Genomic DNA, 17610 nt, shown 5'->3' with positions numbered 1-17610 from the left:
TTGAGTTTGTCAGCTACTTTTCTACAGCTGGAGAAAATCTATTTGTTCATTCCTTAACCTTTTGACACGTCTGTTTTTACAAGCTCGGCTGTTTTTGATGGAGGATTGAAGTATAGAGTAACAACTACAGAAGGAAACATCTTTTGTTATGATCAGAGTGTAAACTGAGCCTAACGCAATGAGAAGGGAGAATGCTTACATAAAAGATTTTTACACACACAAAAAAAAGGCCAAGAGAGGCCCTTCTCTTCCTTCACAGGATTGCCTGCTGAATTTTGATGTGCTGTAATAACAGGTGGTTTTTTTGAAAAGTTTTATTCACGTATCCTAGACATACAACTGTAAAAATTACTTGCGATTAGTTAAACTGCTGATTCTTCACTATAAAAGTAGGTTTAGTAGAGACTACTCTTTCCTTCTGTTTGTGGCAGCAAGTGAGTCAGATCTGAAAAGTCATGACCACTGACCTCTGTGTGAAGATCCTAAGACACCCTTACCATTGTAATAAGTAGGGAAATGCAGGAGTTTAAAGTATTCAGAGAGGAATCAGTTTACAGGATCTGCACACTAAGTGTTTTCTGATGGCGTGCTGTCTTTGACCCCAAGCTCAGAAGAGTCCCAAGTCACTGGTGCATGCAGGTGCTGAAGAAAGAAGTAGTCTTATCTGTCTTCTGACTCAGGGTATTGTATCCATCAAACCTTTAGGCTTCAGCAACTTAACACCAATTCTACTTTTCTCACACTTGGAAGGCATAACACTATAGCAAAACTACTTAACTTTTTCCATATTTTCCCAGTAAAAGAGGAGGTTTGTAATAGTCAGGTGTGACAACAGGTCAAGTTTTCATCCTTTTTCCCTCTCCCTCAAAGCAAGTTGCGTCATCTGGCAACAGAATGTATTGTTAATATATGCATAAAAATGTGCATAAAGTTGAAAATTTTTTTCTCTTTTCTTATGTCATTAAAAAACCATGTCTGAGTATGCTGCAATGTCAGAGGACACCACAGTGATTACATGTCATGTAAACACATGTGAGAGAGACCTTTATCTGTTCCTAAGATTAGTGTAGATTCTATCTGCTGCAGCAGCAGTATCCGAATGGGCATAATCCTGTTCCTGACCTTCCAAGCCTCACTAGCTGAGGCCTCTGTTGCCAACGGGACCAAGCAGCTGTGCTGGAGGAGAACCGACCATGCCCGAGCTTAGGAGTGCTGGCAGAAGCTGCAGCATCACCCCTGGGCTGCAGTAACACGGTGACCACTCGAATTAGAAGGTTGAGAACAGCCGTCTATCTAAATGCATTTGGTGTGTCAAGTAGACAGACTTGTACCAACAGTGTAAAGAAATAAACTAATCTCATATCGCAAGAGAAAGCTCCACTATAGCGAAGTGGATCGTGGCCTCTTTAGTCTTCTGCCTAGCAAGGCTTATGCCTAGTGTTGTTCCTAATGTGACAGATGAAGACCTATGGCAGATGGAAATTGAACTCTGCACTAAGCAGCCATTTAAATTTCTTTGTCAGCTGTTAAAGTCAATGAATTATGGATGTTTTCACAAGTTCAATACCTGACTTCAGAGCCTGTTTTCTAAAGTTACTGTGCTCCTTCAGCTTCCCCTTGCCTGAAGCCCTGGGAGCTTAGCGTTGATGAGGGACATCAAATCTGGAAACCCTCAGCAAAGGGCTGTTCTGAATATTGGGGCCTTTGCTGTGACATAGAGCTCTAAATGAGAAGAATGTCAAAGTTACCAGACTAACTACAGTGATAAAATTTCATTATGTATAGTCTCTGCCTTCACTGTGATGGTTTATTCCTATTTCTTAAAATTGTATTAAATGCCTTCCATTTCAAGTGCAAATTTCTGGTGAGCCATATGGCTGCCATCAATCAGTATCAGTTTTCCAGTCAAGAGCACATGTAGTTGTGGCATCAGATAATCCAGAGAAGCACAACTGATAAGTTTCTTCCTCACTCTGGGTTGTTTTTCATCTAACCAAACTCAGGAGATGGACCCCAGAGTATTGGCTGTAGTGTGAGGTTTTACACTCCTCTTGCATCATCTCACTTATTCCGAGGATGGGAAAGGATCAATCATTCGCATTAAGGGTTCAGAACTTACATGCATAAAGAAAATGTGCCACATCCATTTAACTTTTATAGCAGTTTAGAATATAACTCCTTTTCCAGAAACTGTTTAAGATTTTAGATGTAAATAGTAACGAGTTATCAACTGAACCTTTTAGGTGGCCTAAGAATGTGATTGATGCGGAACAGCCCAGCTTGTCTTTTCAGTGAGTAAAAAATTATTTTCTTGGGCTACTGATACCTAGTTAGTAATGAGAAGTATGATTAATGTTTTTTAATATTAGTAAGATGGCTATTCTGGTTTCTGATTTAAATACAATAAATATTTCCTTAAAACTCGTATGGGAAAAGTCCATTGTAAGCACTCTGGAAATCTGAAAACTCCAGTGTCCCACATTCAGTTCTGCTTTGGCAAGTCTGAAGATATTTTTTTCCTTTTTTTTTTTTTTTTTTTCCTTAAAATGAATCTATTTCAGATAAGAATGTGGAGTTGCCTAGTGAATTACCTTTATTTAAACTAACAGTATAAGCTATCACTTCCCATGCTCATTCATCTCTGTAACAAAAGGGATAAATGGAGAGGGCAAGTGGGAGTGCTAAGGAGGGCTTCTTAGCTACATCACTATGTGCAGAGTAATATTACAGGCTCAAAGCAGAAACGCCAGTATCAGTAATATGTTCCTGAACCAACTGTGTTAGTTTGAAAAGAGAAAAGCAAACATAAGAGAAAGGAATGTCAATACAGGGGAAAAATGGTGGGCTCCAGTGTAACACACTCAGTGCATACTCCATAATTGTTTTCCTGTTTGCTAATGGTGATTATCAGGTCTTTTATCTTAAATATGCTTCTTGCCACCTCTGGATGCGAGAGACAGAGTGCTGATATAGTGGGACTTTGAGTTTGAATTATCCTTTTCAGGGTATATGGAACCTGATAACAAAACCCCCCCATGGTCCCTCCGCTAAGAAATCTGGCAAATCCCTATGATATTTGTTTTGCTCCCATCCCTGTATGTCAATGTTAGCATGTGACTGCTAAGCAAATTAATAAAATGGAAGACCACAACTCAAAATCCTATCAACTGGCAGTGGCAGCTGGTTAAGAATATTGAGTGGGTAGGACTTCCATTCTAGCTTTCCTAGGCTTTCATCCTCCCACATTCCTCCGCATTCAGTATTCTTCCAAGGTATAGCTATTGGCAGGTGAAAAAGTATTAACAATAAATTATCTACAGCATCAGGACTTTTTCCTGAATACTCTTCAAACACAGGAAATCCTTCTTCCCCTACGCATGAATAAGTTATATATGACAAAATCAACATACATTAAATGTAGTGATTAAACTGGATTAGAGTTTGTGCAATCTTCTGATAAACCAGATAGCTTTCCTGTAGAAACACGGTTTGTGTTAATGCTGTTCATCAAGTCCTAAAAATGGCTTTATATTGTTGTACCTTAAAGGGCAAAGGGGAATACTGATGTTGAAGCCCTTTTTGATAATTTCAGTGGATCTGTGCTGTGCTTTTTGAGAGAAGCTTTGATCCTTACAGCTGTGACTCCACTGTCTCTGGTAATTTTGCCACTGAAGATCGCCTGTGGCGATCCATTGGCAGGTTCTCTTCTGTCCATCAGCGTACATGTGAATGTCACAGTTTAGCTGTGGAATCCTTTCAGTTTTTGATGTTGCATTTTTCTGAGTCAAAGTCCACTATAGCAACGGCCATGCAAAAAAAGGCAGAAATATGACTCTTTCCACTATATAGTGTTCAGGCCATTGGCACCAGATGCCTTTGTCACTGTTTTCAAATAACTTTGCTCTAATTTAATCAAGAGGGGGGGAATGTTTCTCCCAGATTGTTTTTCTGACCTTCAAAATATTTTGCAATGAATTTCTAATTGGCAGGGTTTGTGCATAGTTTAAAGGTTTAAAATGTTTTAAGTCCTTTAGTTGTAGATTATAAAGAACATGTATTTCCTGAAAAATCATTGGACTGAAAATTTTAATATCTTTTGGTGCTCTGTTAAGCAATGCTGATCAGTTGCAAAAGGGACCTGTTTTCTGCTACTTGTCTGGGGGAAGAATATAGCCATTCTTATGGCTTACTGTATTGAGAGATAAAGGCTTTTCAATGCGGAAATAAGTATAACTCATTTAATCTGTGACTGTATATAGAAATTGATGATGTGGAGGAGAACTGCCATCCTTTTGGTTTGCTGAATAAAATTAATGAAATCAGATGCAAGCCCTGGTTCAGTTCTAGTATCCTACTAAATAGTCATGGCTGATCATGTTTACTTTCTGTTACTGATTTAAATTACACAAATGTCACAAATCTTTTGCCAGAATCTTTGTTAATAAAACATTTCAATATCTATAGTACTTTTAAATAACTGTAAAGGTAAGATGCTTCTTACTGATATTCTGCCTACATGAGTAATATATTCTAGGTGATGTCAAAAGAGGAGAGTAGGAAACTGCCCAGCTAAACTTCTTTTAACCTGTGCCTCTTTGTAACAAAATAATGGTAGTCAGGGTTTCCAGAGAGATGGGGATTTGAAAAGTGAGCACGCCAGCTAATAGCTGTGGTAACAGGCTGAACGTAGTGGAATAATACCAATGTAGTGGCCTCTCGGTGTGTCTCTGTGCCTCTCAGAGCTCAATAGTGAATGCGCAGCATTGTTCTGCCATGAAAAGTCTTGGAGCTCTTGGGATGTCAGGGCAGACCGAGGGAAACCGATTTTCAGCTTGTAACCTCCTTGTAACAGGGCTGGAATAAGCCTAGAGGCGCTTAGCCATTCCTCCCCGCTCTTTTGCTCTATCAGTTTCATGCTTGTAGGTGGCGAGTCCCCTGCAGGGATGTCACAGCCCAGTGGTCTACCTATGGCAGAAGACAGGAGAGAGGGGAAGGATATTTTCCCCTCACCATTTTGTTTGATGGGTTTCATGGTCGAATGTTAAGGGCAGGCTTTCCCTGGGGGAAGTTAGAAGGCAAGATTTGAATATAAGGAAAAGCATGGGCATGGAAGAAGATAATTCACTGAGGATTTACAGTTTAACGTTCTTAATCTGATTGCAGGTTTTGGAAGAAAAGAAATGTTTTACTGTGTGAGGTTTTTTTAAAATAAACTGAGAATCTGGGTAAGTCATGAGAATGATTCTTAAATGCTAAACCACGCATTACCTTGAAAATTCTCATGTGTATAGGGTACAGAATTGAGAAACCTTTGATGTTCTCTCTAAAACAGGAACAAAAGGAATTGTTTTCCAGCACAGCTTTTGGGGAAAACCCTGCAGTTTCACTACAGAGTTAATACATCGTCCCCTCCTCAGCCTCTACCCTCATGCATTTTAGACCACAGTATTTGCCTTTGTGGCCAAGTTTTTCCAAGTCCAGGCTGTGTGTTTTGGTTTTCAGATTTTGATTCGGATCCCAGCTCTAATATTTAAATAAGGAGGGATTTGCTACTCCTTTCTCACAGAAAACAAGCAAGTAGAAAACCCAAACAACAAGAAAAGTGGTGGGATTGAATGTCCCTATCTGGAAGAAGGATACAGCATGAAGGAGAAATCTGAGAAAAATAACTCCCTTAGCTGTACTAACAGGATTTAAATAGGAGCCTAAGTTTCTGTTTTCCCCACCTCTGATCTAAACACTGAGAAAGCTCATCGGAGTTGTTTACTGAATACCAGCAGTTGTTTGGGCCACATGGATAGATTTAGATGTTTGTTATTGTTAACAAGCAGTCTGAAAACTGGCCAATGTAAAAGTGTTTCAAGGCTGTAAAAGAGAAGTAATATGGTACTGACTGTAAAAGTCAGGAAAGCAGGGATGGTAGCAGACAGTTGTAATCTGATGTCTTTAAATTTCTCCTACCTGGCTGTAAAACATGTAGTGGTACATTTTTATGAGTGAGGTTTCATGCGGCTCTCTTGTTTGTCAGGTTTTTTTTTTCCTCCAGAGTGACAAAAAATTGCATAATAAATCAAATAATCAGTAGAAATCAGAAGATCCCTTTTCACTGATTTTCTTTGTAGAAAGTTATGTATGTATAAAATTCAATTAAAATACCTCTGAATAAGAATGTTAGAGTATTTTAATACTTTTAAATCCATAGGATTATTTTTCCTGTAGCTGATAGTAAAGAAGGCATAAGAGCTCTGCAATATATATAGCTTTAATAAAATTTATTTCTTTCTGGTTCAAATTAGGCATGTTATTAAGAAGAAAGTGCAGAGAAAGGCTTATGACTCAGTAAGTCAGTCGCTGTGAATTATGCACCAAATGTTCACTGTAAGCAAGTCCAAGCCTCTAATCTCTTTGCTTCTTGCCCTGTAGCTTCTGAAGTGTTACTCTTGGCACTGTTAATCTTGAATACTGATATGTCAATAAGTGTTACAGGCATTAGCACCATCTGGACATGGGTTCAGAGGCTGCACTGCTCTGTGTACTGACACTGCAGTGATCTCAGTCTCCATTCCTGCTTTGCTTCTTGCATACAAAAGCTCTAGGGAAGGTATTGCTTGTTTGAGACAGGAATTTTGTTGTTCTCAATGCTTTGTCTTCATGAATAACAGCTAAGAAGTAGCAGGAAGTATTGCACATACGGCAAAGTGGCCTTAAAGCAACTCTGAAAGCACTGTGAAGCCACTTCATCACAAAAATGGTTCTATTGGAGTGGTCTTTACAGAGATACCTTAAAGCCTAATAACAAGGAAGGGATGAGTAGGGAAGGACCAAATCAAGGTAAGCAGCAGTTGGGATGTGATAGGATCATTATCAGAAAATAAAAAAATAAAGATTTGGAGTGACTGTGTTTTTACAGATCTCTTGTATGTGGCAGCAGTTAAGACACCTTGATTTTTCCGCTGTGACTAGTTATTTTGTCGCCATTTAGCAATCTTAGTCCTTTTGACCTTATTTATGTAAAATACTGTACTTGGCTATGGAAGCAATATAGTGAGAAGAGCTGTGGTATGTTGTACTGCTTTGAACTTGGAACACCTGCTTGGTTTCTTTTTATTTATTTTCATTTAAAGTGCTGTGAGATTGCAAAATACTAATCAGTGTATGCTGCAAAATTCTGCCACAGTTATTTAAGTCCTGAGTCCTTTAACTGTCATTGAATATGTTCCTATTGAACTGGGATTTTGAAAGAGCTTTTACCTTACTGTTATAATGGCACCTTAAAACAAGGCCTAATATTCCCTTTTAGCAGGGTGAGCATAAGAAAATCACTGATGACTTGAAATGCCAGAGCCAGTCTGTGGTAGAGCCAGACCATCAGTATGTCTTAGTTCCAGCCTTGGTAGAATTCAAGGATTCTTCTGCCCGAGATGTAAACATGAATACTGCTTTCTGCAGCTTTTATTTTTATTCAAGAGAGGAAGCCCAGAAGAAAGTTTTTATTTTATTGTAAATGTGAACATCTGTTATTATGAGTCTGGTGTTACTATTCCAGTTCTGTTTCAAAATTCTAGTTGCTAAAATTCCTGAGGTACAGAGGAGGTTCCAGTAAGTGTCTTCAGTTCAAAAGTAAATGGGAGAAATAATTTAGCTGGATTTAAAGAAAAACATCAATTATATAAAGCTTCTAAAACTCACTTCTATTTGGCATCTAACAAAGTCAGCTATTCCAGAGAACTGGCTTTTACAAAATGTGGGTTTTTTCAGTCAGTATTTTCACTGGAAAAGTTTGGATTTCAACAGAAAATTCAGTGGCAGAAGTGAACAACAGACCATTAAAATGAGTTTAAAAGGGCTAATCTGTGAGTTCTCGTTAAAACGGAAGAGATGAGTTCTATGAAGATGTCTTCTTTGTGGTCACACAATTAAATTTTTCATTGTAACTAGTGAGAATGATTCCTAGATCCTGTGTTTCCTTCTACTGAAACCATGCATCCCTCTCTGAAGCTTATTTTGCCTACTTTGCAGCTATGAGACAGTTAACACTTTTTAAAAACATTCCAATGTACTTGGTGAAGCAACAATCATCTTGTGCTTTGTTGGGGATGCTCTAGTGTGCTTGTGCTGCAGTCTGCTTTGAAAGGTCATGAACTTCAGCAGCAACTTTAGCTGGGTTAGATGAAGTTGAAAACTTGCCTTAGCAGTAGCATGTTGCTATGACAGGATATTTGCTTGGAGCAGTAGACTAGTCCAGGAAGAGGTAGAAACAAGACCTGATGTCCAAGCTCTGTTACAGTGCTGTAGTATAGGATGGAAAGACAGTAGTGATATGCTAGCAGCAAGGCCTGATCCTGTACAGTGCTGGGTGAAAAGAAGAGTCCGTGTGGATTTTCATTCAGGTCATGGCCCTGAAGTTTGCATGGAAAAATACTAAAGGAGCATCATGTTGAACAGTTACTGTTTACTCTTCTTTGCTAAATGCCAGTATGGCAGAAAAGGATGCAAAAGCTTTGTTGGCATTATGATTTAAGGTATTATTTCTCTATATGCATTTATAGCTACACTTCATTGTATTTTCATTTGCTTGGTTTAGAACAGAACTAGGCTGTCTTTTTTTTTTAAAAGAGGGGAGAACCAACACTTCAGAAATCACAAGGAGATGAAAAAGAATCCTTTTAAAAGGCCTACAAATGGAGCATTGGATCCATATGCTCTATTTGTGTTGCAGTACATCAGTAGCATGTGATGGCTTTCTTCCTTTTGTTAGGTGTCTCTGCAGTACTGTATACAGATTAAATAGCTACTGCATTGCAGGGAGTTATTAATACATTACATTGCACTTTCAGTGAAGATGTCAGTGTGTCCTTAAGCCTGAATGTACCCTGTGGTTGAGTTATGGTTGTTTTTTAAATTTTGCTGGGGATAATTTATTTCTTCAGTAAATCCTTAGCCAGTTGGGAATTATAGAATAACATCATTCCTAACCTCTATAAACTCCACTTACTGTTCAGGTTTAGAAAAATCAAGGCTTTGTTCCAAAATAAAAACAGGTCACCCTTCTCAGTATCCTGACGCATTAATAATGTCTTATGGCACTGTGCGTACAACGGGACGGAGCAGGAGAAAAGGATGCAGTTCCTAAAAGATAATGCAGATAAACAAAAGACAAACTCTATCCTGAGTTTTTCATGATAGAAAATAAGAGGTGGGGCAAACCCATTTTTCTGGCACATCTGTGTACTTATTCATTGGTGATGTGCATTAGACAGTAAAACAGAAGGCATTTGAGTTTGATAGCTCTCAGTGCTATCTATGCATGTTTAAAGTGATGGGGAGTGAGGGACTGTTCTTGGGGAAATCTTCATGTAAACTTCTGCTGACATATGTGGGGATGTAAGGGAGAGCTAAGGTCAAATGTGGATGTGCAGAGATGAAAGAGCAAGGCAGGGCAGATTAAGGACCTCAGCTCAGTTCCCTTCTCCCCACCCCCACCATGGTGATGCTCATAAGAGCTCATGTGCCAGTTCAGACCAGTGGCTGAAGCTCATGCTGCATCGCTGCAGCCCCTGCTTACACCCAGCCCACTGAAGCAGGTGTAGGAAGGTCTCTGTCACCGCCTGCCTCTGGGTCAGTCACCGGGCTTGTTTTGAGCCTTCAGAGTTCAGGAGATTTGTTGTTGCTAAATTCTGAAGCTGCTGGTATGGTTTATATGTCATAGGACTTCACAGAAGTGACCAAGTAATGCCCTTAGCTAGTTGATGCTCTACAGGTCTGCCCAGGAGTTAGTTAAAACCCCCTGCAGAGGTGATAAAAGCTCCACAGGCAAGGTGAGCACAAAGTGTAAGGAAGCAGAGGTCCATAGGAGTGAATCATTAGCTCCTGACAGAAATACGTGTGAATGTGGAGATAGCAAATGTATAGTAAATCCATCACATTTGGCTTATTTGATTGTGTACCTGGGTGCTGCACTGTGGATGTACTAAGGATGTTGGGACCAGTGCTGGCCATCCTGTGCCTGTGAGTGTGTCCAGGACTTTGAGATACATGGTGGTTCTGTCTGAAGTATTGCACAGATCTTGTGAAAAGTGTGCATGTGTATGTATATATTTTAATGTAAATAGGTAAGTATTTTAAAAAAACCCTCAAAAACTACAGGAGAATGTATGCGAGAGAGAGAGCATGTCTCAATGATTCCAGACGTGGCAGCATGGCAACAGGTTGTAAACACCTGATCATTTAGCCTGGGTAAAAGGGACTTTCACCCTGACAGCCCTGACGTTCAGATCAAAGTGTTTCACAGCTTTGTGAATGGTCTCAAGGCTGTCTTTGCTTCCTCTTTCTACCTCCTGTTTCCTGCTGAAAGGCGTTGTTCAAGGACTATGCTCTTCAGGAAAATTCAGAATGAAGCCGAGGCCATGTTACATACAAGGAGAGAGGGAGTGAATTTCAAGTATGATTTTAAAGATAGAGTATCTCTTTGCAGGTTGGGTTTGAGCACACAGCTGTGAGAGCACACCTGGAAAGTGGTGCCAACAGCTGGGAACTCTTTTTTGATTCTTTTGACTTCCTGCTCCAAGATAGAAATGCCATCACCCCTTCTGCAGGCCAAGAGAGACATCGGCTTTCCCACCAGTTAACACCACTGTATATCCATTTTTCTCCCTTTCTCTGTTTCTTCAACTTTGCTTCCGTTTCTCCTCTTAGGGTCCCCTTCCCTGCAAAACTTTTTTTTTTCTTTTTTCCTTTTGCTTCATTGTGGTTTAGCACAGAGCACTCTGATTTCGTTTTCACATTTTCTTCTGAAAGTCTTTCCCTCTTTAAAAGAAAACACTGAACCTTTGCAAGCACCCTGCAAAATCCTGTTTCTGTTTGTTATACCTGTATATAGGATCATCCTATTTAATTGCAGGTTCATGAGACTTTCTAACATAAACACAGAAATTTCCCAATACCAGCAGGTGATTTATTTGCTTTACATGCTTATCAATATTGTCTGCAAATCAAGGAGCAAAGCATAGTAACTTCTGTGAAAGTGGAAGCTCTATTTGATGTTTTCACAACGTTGTGCCTGGAAAAATAGAAGTTAGTGGGTGTTGCTCAGTGAAGTGTGCATTTTAGAGTTACCCACAGTGATGCCTATTGTCCTGTCCCTGAATTGCATGATGTCATGTTTCATTTAAGGCTCTTAGCGATGCCGAAGAATGTCGGTGCGCTGGGAAAAAGGCAGTGAGAAAGTTGTGAATCAGGTTTCTGTAAAGCCTTTGTGTTTAGGGTTTTGATAGATAAAAGCTGACTCATGCAATATTTCTGGCGAAGGAGCTGTACAGACTAGTAAGAGCTTCTCATTTTACCTGAGTGCCCAATGAGGTAATTCGGGAACAGCTGAAGGCAGAGCCTGCGCGTCTCCTCTGCTGCACAGGTAGGTCGTGGGTTGTTCAGAGAGGACTGGAAAAATAGAGAGGGCTTGTTCGTCCTGGGTGCGAGAAGCCAGAGACATTCCTCAGTGGTGAGATACTGTCGCAGAGGATTTTCCATTGCAATAACGTTCTCGGATATTAGCATGCTTGGTTGTGACAGAGGCTATTTTGCTTTAAATATTGGGGGGGGGGGCTCTGTGTGTCATAATTTCACAGACAGAGGCACATTAGTTAGTGACTTTTTTTGTCTTTTAAGATGTCTAATAAATGGGATTTCTGTTGCTCAGAGATCAGTTAAAGTACTTGGCAGTGTGTTGTTCATGACAGTTCAGAGTGAATTCATAGTATGTAGAGGTCTAATCCTGAAAATACTGTAGCTCTCTAATGGGATTTTGTTTACAGAGGGTGTTAGTTTTATAAATTTTATGTGTTCACACACATGGGTAATATTCAGATCAGAGGATATGGGGAATGTATTTAAAATCATGTTGGGATTGTAGTGAATGTGTTTTAATCTTTCTTGGTCAGACAGCTGTGTAACATCTTTTCTCAATTTCAGTGCTGCATTTGAATGTAATACTTAATGTAGAAATTGTACTAAACCAACTTGCTTTATTGTATCTAGAGTATAAATGCTTTATTTGAAACATGAAAATATCTCAAGGAAAATACAGGAAAGAATTCTTGTAGTCTCATCACTTTTATGTAGCTAAACATCTAGAGGATGTGAAGCCTGTAATTTCTGTTATTGTTGTCTTTGTAGATAACATCTGAGGTGCTCTTTTTCATGCCAGGAGAAAGGCAACAACAATACTAATTATGAATATAAATTGCCTTGTAAGTTTTTAGTCGTGCAGTATGTCTTAAAATGTCATATGCAGTAAACAAGTTGGAGGAATAAACACCTATATTTAGATAGGGCCTTGAGGATTTTTGTATTTAAATATTAAATTGACTTAAAGCGACCTATCTCTTACTGTACACTAATGTTCTTAAAGTAGCCAAAGCTGCAGAGATAATGGAAAACCATTTATCATTATCATGAATATAGTTACAGGAAGGAGATATTTATTGAAGTGGTAGAAGAAGTGTATGCATTTTTAGTGAGAACTTGTTTGCCAAGATAGTTGCTTTGCGTGTGCCTTTAGTGTTGTAACTAATATTACAGTTGCCTGTTGGGTGGAACATGGGTGTTTCTTGCCCTTGCACCACTGTAGAGTAGGGTTGTGGTGTTGTTCTTGCAGGGGGGTGCTCCGGGGTTGTGCCATGCCTCTGTATGTGTGTGCATGCCACAGAAGGAGGGAGGCAGGAGGGCACAGGGTGGCTGCAGGGGCTGGGGACGGGGAGAGGCTAACTCAATGCATGCAGGGGCACAAACAAGAAATGACCTTGTTCCGGGAGCGTGTTTCCTTGTGAGTAGGGACAAGTAGTAATTATCCTCCTTTCAGTGCTGAACTAACAAGTAATTACTGTTACTCCTTAATTAAAGTATGCAAATGGAAGATTTTTTTTTTCCCTCTCCCCAGACTGAGTTAAATACCGTTATTCACAACTCACAGAGTTCTCAATATTATTTTGGTTCGTCATTGAAAAAGTTCAGTAAACAAAAGGCAGCCTAACAAAAAAAGCAGTGAAGCAGTGCAGACGTTGCTCAGGGCATACAAGACTTGCTCAGAGCGTGTGCTTCTCTGAGGGTCTGGGAGTATCTTCCATTGCACAAACTGCAGCCTGAGTTTTGGTGAATGCACCTACCTGCGGGTGCTGCTGCTGGAACTGGTGGCTGGTGGGGAGGGGGCTTGCACATCATTCCTGCAGGGTGTGGGAGAAGTGAACTTCCTTTTTAAAGTAAGCCTGTGTCAAAGACAGAAATGTGTAAATTGCAAAGACACCAGGTCAGTTAGGATACATAGAGAGCAATCTTGGGGGAGGCTGTTTCCCTTTGCCCCTCGCTCATTAATTCACTTGTGAATTTTTCATCAGGCAGTCAGTACAGACCTTAGGCAGCTGACACAAGAGTGAAGTTGCTTTTTGGGAAAACTGCAGAGTAAAACTGTACCAGAGCTCTGAAGAGCCAATGACAAGAGAAAAGAGGATGAGCATGTGGCTGCAGCAATGAACAGGATTGAGCTGTTGCCTTTTCTGATGGACTTGTGACTGCAGAAATCATCTAAAATACCTGCCCCTGATGTCAACAGTCCTGACTGCTGCCTAGTCTCAGAGGGGTTTCTGAAGATAAACCTGTGAAGCCTTGGAAGATTTACAGATCCTGTGTTATTGGGAAGGGCTATGGGTTTGTAACAACTACTTGTAGCTGAGGCAGAAACTGAGGGCTGGGCAGAGCCAGGGCTTGTCTCCAAGCCCTGACTTCCATGGGCAGGGTGCAAAGTGTTTGGTACAGGACTTGCCAGCTGAGGAAGCAAAGCTGCTTCCTGGTTTTGTGCCAGGCTGAAATCCCAGGTCCCATGTGTCCTGCCTTTCTGCTGGGGTCACCAGCTGCGTGGATGCCTGGCTGCCGCTCTGCAGGAGCACTGGGCATTGGTGTGCCAACTGTGTGGACCCCAAGAAATGTGTTTCACTGGTCAGAGACGTAATGGGCAAAACTGTAGCAAAAACTCTTCACGGAGAAGCCAAATGACCAATTTACACCTGGCTGAGAAAGGAGTAAGAATGAAGTAAAAGGGAACTTTTGAGGCTAGCAGTCAGGATGAGGCCCTGAGGAGAAAACTGACCAAGATTCCCACATACAAAATAGTTTGCTTGGTGTAATTTATGTAGAAACATACAGGAATAGTAATTTGTGTAAAAAATGGAGGAACTTAAGTCAACCACGTTGCATGCAATCAATTAACCAGGTCTAGCAGGTACCTGGGGTTTGCCAAGGTTGGTGGGAATACAGGCATTAAAGAGCAGCAAGCCCATCCTTACTGGCTTTTTAATAAGCAATGACATTGTCATTAAACAAAAATATAGGGGGGTTGGTTTGTTTTACTAGATGTGTTAAGATCTTCCAGTGCTTCTGGCTACAAGTATGTCTTATGAAAATCTACTTTTAACATTTATTCGGACTCCCAGTTTCATTGACTTGAACTGTGTGGTTTGTGGTTGTTTTTTTGGGTTTTGTTTGTTGTTTTTTTATATATATATATATATATTAATGAGCCTGACAGTGTTTCTGAAGCAAATATTACATATTAATACCTTTAAGTTATCTGAGAGGTAGACTGCAGATCAATGAAACAGGAAGAAAAAAGCATGGAATAATAGAATGTCACATAAACCCTTTATTTCCTCACTAAATACTGCTAATCAGGTGTTTCTTTGTCATGTAATTTTAGTAAAATATTTTGGAGTAAGTTAGCAGAAGGGTATCCCTGTTATCTTGTTTATCCTGTGTGTTTTTCATGGGGGTTCACATCTTCACAGCAACACTGTGCTTTCTCACTGAACATGAAAAATGATCCAAAGCTGATAACAAAAATACATTCTTCCTTATCAAAAATGCATACTTTCTTATCACAAGCAATAGGAAGGCAAACATCTTTGTCCATACCTGTTTAGAAACAAGAGAACTTCACTGCATTCTTCAGTTTTAAATATCTTCCTGGTTTATTGCTTTATATTTTATTTTAGAGTTTGTACTTGATGTGGTTTATTCAAGAAGGGTAAGAAAATACATTTCTATGCTGCAAAACCAGAAGAACCTGGCACAAAGAAAGACTATAGATTTCTAGACTTAAAGGTAAAACCAGGGGTACAGAGGTGCCAAATTAGGTTTTCAATCTAATGGCCAATTTCTGACCCATGTAATGAGCAAATTACTCTCAGTGTTAATTCAGTGTGTTACCTTGAGGGCAATACTTTCTTTAACAGAAAACTAATGCCATCATCACTGAAACGGCAATACTAATTACTCATGTAAAATAAAATCTTATGCATTAAAGATAGGCCAAATAAACATTCTTCTCTGGGCTGGCTTGCTTGCTTGTTTGCTTTGGATTGGAGGTTTTTATTTTAAAATAAATAGTAGTGTTTGATTTTGAAAAATGAGAGAGTGGCTTTCTGCTTTGAATGAAGTTCTCCCTCCTACCCCTGTACCACCTCCCCAAACCAACTGCAGCAGGAGCAGTGTCCTGGAGGTTTCTGCTGGTAATTTCATAGCAAGTCTGCCTCAGTTTAAGAAGGGCCGCCTTAAAGGTTGGGTGGATTTAATTTGCAGTTTACTGGCTTTATGGTTTTTTTACGGAAACTGCTGTCTAGAGCTGTAATTGCTGGTATGATTTTTGAAACATGAGGTTGTCAGTGCAGTAAAATAAGGACTAAGCTACCACTGTGTGGGTAGCTTCAGTATTGCTTTTCTTCCTAAATTGTCAGAAGATTCCATTTTTCACAGGACAAACATTCTGACATTCTTTGAGTTTGAGGCAAGATTTTTTGGGTGGACAGTCCTTACTGAAACAAAACCCTTAAGTATTGAATTTACCTGCAGCTGCTTTTGCATGTTCTCATGGTGCATCACACACAACTTGTCCAGAGAGAAATCTGCATTTCATCATGGACAGTGTCTTACAGGGCATTTTGGCAATAAAAAGGAAGTAGAATTGAAATGCTGACAGGAAGACAGACATCTTATTTTGTTGTTGCACTGATTTGAAAAACAGCTTTTGGTCAGTTCAGCAGGGGGTAATACTCTGGCTTAAGCTGAACAGTTTTAGAATGACTTATTTTCCCAGCAGAAAACTAAATTATTTGGCTGCACTCTTTCCTGCGGGAACTCTTTTTTCAGAAGCTACATTACTTTCATTGGGAAATCATTCCGGTTTTCATATTTTTGTACAAGCCATGGAGCTGGTAATTGATAACTGCTTTTAGTTTTTGTTTGACTTTACAGTATTCAAAATGAAAGACACTGTCTGGTATCATTGTGTGATTCTTGAGTTTTCCAAAGCTCCAAAGCAGGGTCAGTGTTCAGCTTGGAGACAGCAGGGAGTGCTCCTGACAGAGTTTTTTTTAACCTTAGGGAAAATCTTTATTTCTCTCCTGTGCTGAGCCTGGGCAGTGTGTGTGCTAACACCAAGCCCAGCATACTGGCACAAGAAGGATGTGCCAGATTCATACATGTCAATCAGAGGTATGTTCTGCCTTTTTAGTAGCCCCCAGTGGGGGATCTCCACCACCTAAAAAATGTTAGGCCCCCAAATCACATTGTTCTGGTTGTCTTTTAGTTAAAATAAAGTGACAGTTTTGTATGCAAGAAGTTTTAAAAGTATCTGTTGTCAGATTTTGTATTATGTGGAGCAGAAGCAGTAAACCCACTTCTTCTGTTTATTTTTTTAGATGACTTCCACTTACCTCTTGATGTTTTACCAGCTGTGACAGAGGTCCTTGACTCCAAGACAAAAGGGGAAGATTTGCACAAGGACAACAGACCTTTCCGCTACTGTGAAAAAAAAACCATGGACCTGTCAGACAGTGACCGTCCCGTCAGCTTTAGCTCCACTTCTTCCTCTGCTTCCTCCAGGGACAGCCACTGCTCCTTTGGAAGCAGAATGACCTTGGTTTCAAACAGCCACTTGGGCTTGTTCAACCAGGATAAAGAAACGGGTGCCATCAAGCTAGAACTGGTCCCAGCCAGGCGATTTTCCAGCAACAAGCCACGCAAAAACTCGCCTGCAGAGCAAGAGGATCCTGAAGAAATCCTTGAAAAAAGGCTAAGCATGCCAAGGAAAGCAGAACCAAAAGGAGCAAGCAAAAACTGTGCAATGTCCCTGGTCACAGAGCCCACCAGTCCCAAGCTCCTCTACGTAGACAGAGTTGTCCAAGAGATTCTGGAGACAGAGAGGATGTATGTGCAGGATCTAAAAAGCATTGTGAAGGTAGGAGTCTTGGTTAGGATGGTGTTAACTGTTCCATAATGCTATTTTTTTTTTGCATTGTTTTGATTTCACAGCAGGACAGATGGACCTGACAATGGAATTGGCATTTGCTGGTCTTTATAAATTAGTGTAACATGGTTGTTCTTGTGTGTTTCTAGTTTTTATTTGATTAGATAAATCTAAGCTGCTACTATGAGTTCATGAAGAAATAACAGGAAAAAAAACATTCTACAGTTGACAGCAGTACAGCAGTAGTGAACAAAGAATGGTAAACTCTTTGCAGTAGTGTTTATTTACAAAAAAAAAAAAAAAAAAAAAGGAAACAAATT

The 17610-nt window shown here is 39.9% G+C and overlaps 1 protein-coding gene across 5 annotated transcripts in view; it reads left to right on the top strand.

The window, feature by feature from the left end:
• Positions 1–17610, top strand: part of PLEKHG1 (pleckstrin homology and RhoGEF domain containing G1) — a 117836-nt gene that overhangs the window by 53441 nt on the left and 46785 nt on the right. For 3 of the 5 annotated variants that reach the window (XM_026844988.1, XM_026844983.1, XM_026844985.1), the window contains one exon: positions 16743–17281. In XM_026844988.1, coding sequence (XP_026700789.1) covers positions 16743–17281 — 539 coding nt within the window. The other 2 variants (XM_026844987.1, XM_026844986.1) reach the window with 2 other exon arrangements.

This window comes from Athene cunicularia, assembly GCF_003259725.1.
Source record: "Athene cunicularia isolate RWA chromosome 3 unlocalized genomic scaffold, athCun1 chr3_part1, whole genome shotgun sequence".
Taxonomy (NCBI): domain Eukaryota; kingdom Metazoa; phylum Chordata; class Aves; order Strigiformes; family Strigidae; genus Athene; species Athene cunicularia.
Note: the sequence above shows the minus strand (reverse complement) of the source record. Positions and strands in the feature narration are given on the sequence as shown.